This window comes from Kryptolebias marmoratus, linkage group LG21 (genome assembly GCF_001649575.2).
Source record: "Kryptolebias marmoratus isolate JLee-2015 linkage group LG21, ASM164957v2, whole genome shotgun sequence".
Lineage (NCBI taxonomy): Eukaryota > Metazoa > Chordata > Actinopteri > Cyprinodontiformes > Rivulidae > Kryptolebias > Kryptolebias marmoratus.
The window spans coordinates 11,477,664-11,483,963 of NC_051450.1; the positions used below are offsets into that span (position 1 = coordinate 11,477,664).

The following is a 6,300-nucleotide window of genomic DNA, read 5'->3' on the forward strand; positions in this document are numbered from 1 at the left end:
AGACGTGCCAAGTTCAGGTTTCATAACCAGAAACACAAAAACAGAGAAAAAATGAAGTAAAGTTACTGAATTGAAAATTTCAAGCTTGAGCACTTCATGCGTGGTTATGTAGGTTGATTTGTTCTGCATAAAAATCTGAATTTATATTTAGTAATCAGAGCAGAAATCCTTGTATTTTAATTGTTTTTCTTTTACGCTACAGCTGAGAAAACTGCAGCTCCAAAAATTTTAAAACCTTTTTCATTACTGTCTGAAAATAGGTCATAAAACATATTACTGTTAATAAAATGGGTTAATGCGCCATTACAGCATAGATTTCCCTCAGTTTTAGCACTGACAGCCACCTAAAAAAAATCCAGAAATAATATTTTTACAATTAAGAACAATAACTTTACTAATGATGGCAAATATTGAACAAATTACTGTCAAATCAGAAAACATCTGGAGCCCTTCTTCTTTTGCAAACATTATTGTAAGTTTAAGACAAAGTAATTGTTTCTGAACAGTTTAAAAAACAAACAACAGACAAGCTCTGAGAGTTGAAAAACAGATTTTCTTTTTAATTTATAAAAGTATTTAGAACATCAGAGGTAGCAAAGAGATCCTCGAGGTGGGGTTGGATTCGACCTCAGAAACTCCCCCCAACACCAAAACCCGGAGTTAAATGGATCAGTTGAGGCACATAAGATGGATTTTATAAACTGAATGTGAACGCTGTAGTTTCCTAAATATGAGAAAAATGACTCAGTGCAAGTTTCCTATTAGAGTCAAATGTCAAAAAAAAAAAAAAAAATCAATATAACCATAAAAAAAAAAAAATTGTATCCAAATGGACAAAAAGGTCATACAAACTTATTTACCTGAGTCAAACTAAATGTGTTAAGAACATTTACTTATACAAGAACATCTGGAGGAATCTTTATGTAACAGGAAGTAATAAAAGTCATTTCCTTCTAGCTAGTGTTTGTGAAATAAGAAAGTGTTGCATAAGTTAGTAAAGTGACAAGCTGAAGGGTCTTCTTGTTGCTTTATTCCCACGTTATGGAGAGCATCTGACAGCTCAGCTGCCACAGCTTCTCAGCCAGCTTGTCGTTTTTTCCAGCAACCGAGCAGTTGGCAGGAGCGCAGTCACTGTAAAAAAAAAAAAAAAACACGATGAGTTTATCATTCAAACACGCTAAGACCCAACGCGGAGGTCTCTGCTCGTTTGCACCTGTAATATCCGCCGCTCTCCTTCTCCAGCGACGGCTCCACGGCGCAGTAAATCGTCGTCTGGGCCCCTTGGATGGAGTCCTTGGTGAAAGGCCTGGCCATTTTCATGAAGAACTGCTGGGGGCCGCTCAGGTGGCGCCACAAGTCCGTCTGAACCACCCCTGGGTGGAGCGAGTACGCCGTCACGCCTGTGCCTGGGCGAGAGAGCACGCGTGTGCGGTTAACAGCAGCGGCGAGCGGCGAATACATGAACAGCAGAACACAACAGCTCCCCTGTTTCTACTTCTGTTAATTCTCTCTTTGAAGTTTCTAAAAAAAAACCCAACTACAATGGAACATTTAGGGTTGCGAGTAAGGATCCACCAATCGTCTGATTGTGCAAATTTGCGCTAGTAACGGCACATCACCTAATGAAGAAAACTCAAAGTTAGCTGTTTGAAATAGAGTTGGCATCAGAATTGGCAAGTCGGAGCTTTACAAAAAAAAAAAAAAAAAAGATTGGAATTTGTACCTTCCAATCTTTTAGCCAGGGAGCGGGTGAAGAGAACGTTTGCGAGTTTGCTCTGTGCGTAGGCCTTGTTCTTGTTGTAACACTTTTCACTGTTGATGTCCTCCAGGTTGATCGACCCCCAGGAGTGGGCCATGGAGGACACGGTGACAATCCGGGCCGGCGCCGATCTTTTAATCAGGTCCATCAACAAGTACGTCAGCAGAAAGTGACCTGGAAAAAAAAAAAAAGAGAAGACTCGAGTTTCAGAGCAGAGAAACGCAGAAGCAGAACAGTGTCGCAAGTAGTTTCTGAGAACTAACGTAACCAAAACTCACTCGGTTTTGAACTTAGACAAAAAGTCTTTTTTATGTTCAGAAGGGAGACAAATTGATGGTAAATAATAATAATAATAAACAACCTTTAGTGAAGCTTTGAGCCATTTGACTTTAAGTTCATAACTTTGTCGGGTTTATTGTTTTTCTTCTCATTAAAGTGACTTCTCTCTCCCTGCTGATCAAGTCATCACATTCCTGAAAGAGACTCTTACACTTGGTGGAATCTGTTATATATTTAACGTTTCTTGTAGCAATTTGACCACAAATACAACGCAGCATAAGCTTACCAGCAAAGTGCAAAGACTCGTACAATTGTAAAAACAAAAACTGCCATTTGAATATGGTGTAAATCGACAAACAAACAGTTTAATTAAAGAACATCGAAGAAGAAGAAAGTGCAGCTATAAGCTGCAACACGAAGACCTCCTGAAAGGGAGAGCTGTTTGTCGAGACGGAGGAGGAGTTTGAGTGATAGCGGAGGAGACTGTGATTGTCAGGGGGACCAGCTGGCATGAGAAGATGATGAGCCATATTGCTGGAGTTGATGACTCCCAGCCTCTCCAAACCAGTTTATGATCCGAGCTGTAGACTTCATGAGTACCACTCAAGATTTCTTTTGTAGAAATGGTCTTAACAATGGTAGATGGCTTGCACTTGTATAGCACTTTATCTAGTCCAAGGACTCCAAAGCGCTTCACACTACAATCATTCACCCATTCACACAATGATGGCAGTAAGCCACATTGTAGCCACAGCTGCCCTGGGGCTGACCTTTGACCTTGAAATCAATAAGGATCATCCCTGACCCACGAGGTGACCAGCTGTGTAGTCTGACATTTCTATGTGAAAGGGTGACAGAGTTAGAGCTGAAACTGTCCACGGACAGACAGACAATATAATAAAAACTATAAACTGTATATATATATATATATATATATATATATATACACACACACACACACCTCTGCATCTTTAAGGATTTGGATGCACAAAAAAAGCACTTTGTGATTAATTGTTAGTTTGTTAAAGTTCCTGATAGTCTCAGACGTTCTGGCTTTCTGTAAGAGCCGATGTCTGGACAAAAAGGGGTTTTTAAATACATTTTAGAAAGGAAACCGTCTACTATTTAAATCTTTTTTTTTTTGTTGTGTACCTGTTAAATGAAACCAAATTAAATATGGCAGACGTGTCCTAATCAGAGGAAAAAAATGTACGGAAATGAACAAAATTATGTTTTTTTTTACCTATACAGGTAAATCAAGATTATTAAGCTAAATCATGGCAATAATCTCAAATAATCACAAGTGAACAGTTAGAAAGTAACAAGTGCCAGAGCTCGTGATAAAATGAACCTCTGCATAACAGCTTTGAATGAGCACACCTTGTCCAGAGAACTCTGTTCAACAGTTTTGCTTCTTATTTGATCGAAACACAAGAAAAATCTGCGTTAGACCCTCTGATTGGCTGTGAGATACAGAGTATACACCCACTTCAGTCTGCATACATGCAGAGATTGAAGCTGCAAAGAAAGAAGTTTGAAAATCACACACAAAAGTGTTCAAGAAATCTTGGCATGGAAAATAATCTTATCTTCACGATAAATTGTACCGCTTATCAAAGCAAAGGAGTGCCCTATCAGCAATTAGGTTTGAATAATAAACAGCACTCATTCTTAATAATAAATCCTCCTAGAGATACAGCAAGTTAAGTTGAACTCAGTTAAACTAAATGTCCTTATCAGTGAATTTGGCACGAAAGTTACCTTTAAAAAAAGCTCAATGCAAAACATATCAAACATCATTTTGTTTTCATCTAAACAAGCTGATTGTACGTTTATTTAGTAAAAGTATGAAACTGACTCAATTACCTTGCAGTGAATCAATGTAAACAACAATATTTAGCTTTAGATTTAGTTCCATCACTGCAAATAGGCAACCAGTGCGCCCCCTGCTGGATGGTTCATGTAACTGAGGACCAGGACTGATGGAAAAAAAGCAGCCATGGTCGGAGTTATTGGACTGATGATCCAATAAGCTGATTATCTGTTGGATTCATCTTCTGGTAAACAAGTCAGGTGTTAAATGAGAACAAGAGCTGAAAAAATAATTGTTACAAAGGTCAAAGGCAGCACAGATTGGTTGGATTTACCCATGTGATTAACGCCGATCTGCATCTCAAAGCCATCTGCTGTTTTCCCATACGGACAGACCATAACGCCGGCATTGTTGATGAGGAGGTTGAGTTTAGGCTCATCTGTCGAGAAAGCAAAAAACAAAAACAGTTTAAGACCTCATGGCTTTTCGGGTAACCTCCAGGGGACCGCTTCGCCTGGGAAACAAACGGTTTTACTTTTGTTGACGGCTTCGGCAAACTCCCTGATGGACTTGCTGTCCGACAAATCAAGTTTCATGCAGATTACGTCGTCGTTGCCGGAGCTCTCAGCGATTTCTTTCACAGCCGCCTGTGCTTTCTCCATGTCCCGGCACGCCAGGATGACTCTGGCCCCTAAACAGAAGAAAAAAAGGAAAGAAACAGGCCATAAAACAACAGTAAGAGTAGAAAAAAGCACAATAAAATGAGGTTGATTACTGCCACTAACACAGAGCATTTATATATTGTGCAGCCATATAAAGTATTCCACAACCTATAAAAGTTGTAACTTAATACAAACAAGTTTGTGATTAAAACACAAAGCCAAGTGTAGAAGAAATATAGGACATTGTTTATTGAGTTTATGTCACAGACAAACAAACAGTATATCTGTTGAAGCCTAAACTTGGCAGGCAAAAAGATGCCAAGCTAAATATGCTTCCAAAACCACCAAACAGTGGGGGTTCAGTCAGGTGTACCTCTCTTTGACAGGTCTATGGCTGTTTCTTTACCGATCCCGGTGTTGGCGCCTGTAATGACCGCAGTTTTGTCACTGAGTTTTACATCAGAGGACCAAGGAGCCCGGAAAAGATTTCTGTGGAAGTTGTGCAAATCTCAGATGACTCAATCGACCACATGATGGGTGTGATAGAAGAAAAAACAAAAACCAAAAGCAGGACACTGGCTCGCCTGCGATAAGAGTACTAAATTTAGCGAATAAATTATCTTAAAGTAATTAAAATACAACTAGTAAATATAGTTTTAGGACATATAACACCGCCCTTACCTTACAGCTTGCATTTTCCTTAAACACAGCTGGCAGCTCGACTTTATTAAAACGATAAAACCGGACAGACAATCCTACTTCAACAGAGGAGCATCTGTGGACTGAAGAATGGCAAAGCGGAAATATCAGGAACAAGTTATCGTTGACGGGCTGAAGTTTCAACCAATCGGATGCGACCCAGTCGGTCTTAGACGGCGCTAATTGGTTAAAATAGAATCCCGGGTCCCGCCTTTATGTTTGGTGTTTCTGATTGTTATTCCGGGTTGCGCAGGCGGAGAAGAGTTCCTACTTGATAAAATAATAATAAAAAAATAAAAAACAAAACAAAACAAAACAAAATAAAATAAACACATTTTAATTTCTGAGTACACAGGCTATATAAAATAACAATTATGGTCATTAATGAATACAAGTTATTCTGTTTTCTAAAGCCAACATTTTCATTCTTAAAAATGTAAAATGATAAAAATATATATTTTATCACAACATCACAAAGCTGCCCCATCACTAAAATATAACTTGAGAAATAATAAAAATTCTAGACTTGCTTTTTTTGGTACTGTCTTACTTTGTCCATTTAAAAAGTGATTTCTATGTAACATACCTAGTCAATCAATTAAACAAAAACTGGTTTGAAACTAAAAAAATACATATATAACCTTAAGGGGTTTTATGGGGTGATTACTCCAAATATTCCAATCACCAATAATACACAAAATGGTCAGGCCAGAGATACAACAATGAGTGTCTATATCCACCTGTGAAACATGGCGGATCTGTTATTGTTTGGACTTTATTTCTGCCAAAAAGAGTCCTTCTCAAACTAGATAAAACTGTGAATGCAAAAAAGAAATTTTCCATCTCGCCATATATCTGGAAAACTTCTGATTGATGATGGCCCCATTTTTTTTAGCAGGGCGGTGAGCCCAAACACTCTGTTTCTAGACCACAGTCCCTATTTTTTTTTTTTTTTAATTGTGATTGTCTTGATAAAGAACAGAGGACAGAATGCCAAAACAATTCAACCAAAAATAAAATACGACAAAATTGTTTAAGAATGTGCAGACTGCGTAAAAAAAAAAATGCAATCGTATCAAATATTGTCT

The 6,300-nt window shown here is 38.3% G+C and overlaps 1 protein-coding gene across 1 annotated transcript; it reads right to left on the reverse strand.

The window, feature by feature from the left end:
• Positions 1-533: 533 nt before the first annotated feature.
• Positions 534-5,324, reverse strand: rdh12l (retinol dehydrogenase 12, like). The gene is made up of 7 exons (XM_017406345.3): positions 5,195-5,324; positions 4,887-5,002; positions 4,387-4,542; positions 4,186-4,290; positions 1,724-1,933; positions 1,214-1,406; positions 534-1,131 (listed from the first exon to the last, which is right to left on the reverse strand). The coding sequence occupies exons 1-7, from the start codon at positions 5,206-5,208 to the stop codon at positions 1,029-1,031; spliced, it is 897 nt and encodes a 298-aa protein (XP_017261834.1). The 5' UTR covers positions 5,209-5,324; the 3' UTR covers positions 534-1,028.
• Between the last annotated feature and the right edge of the window lie 976 nt (positions 5,325-6,300).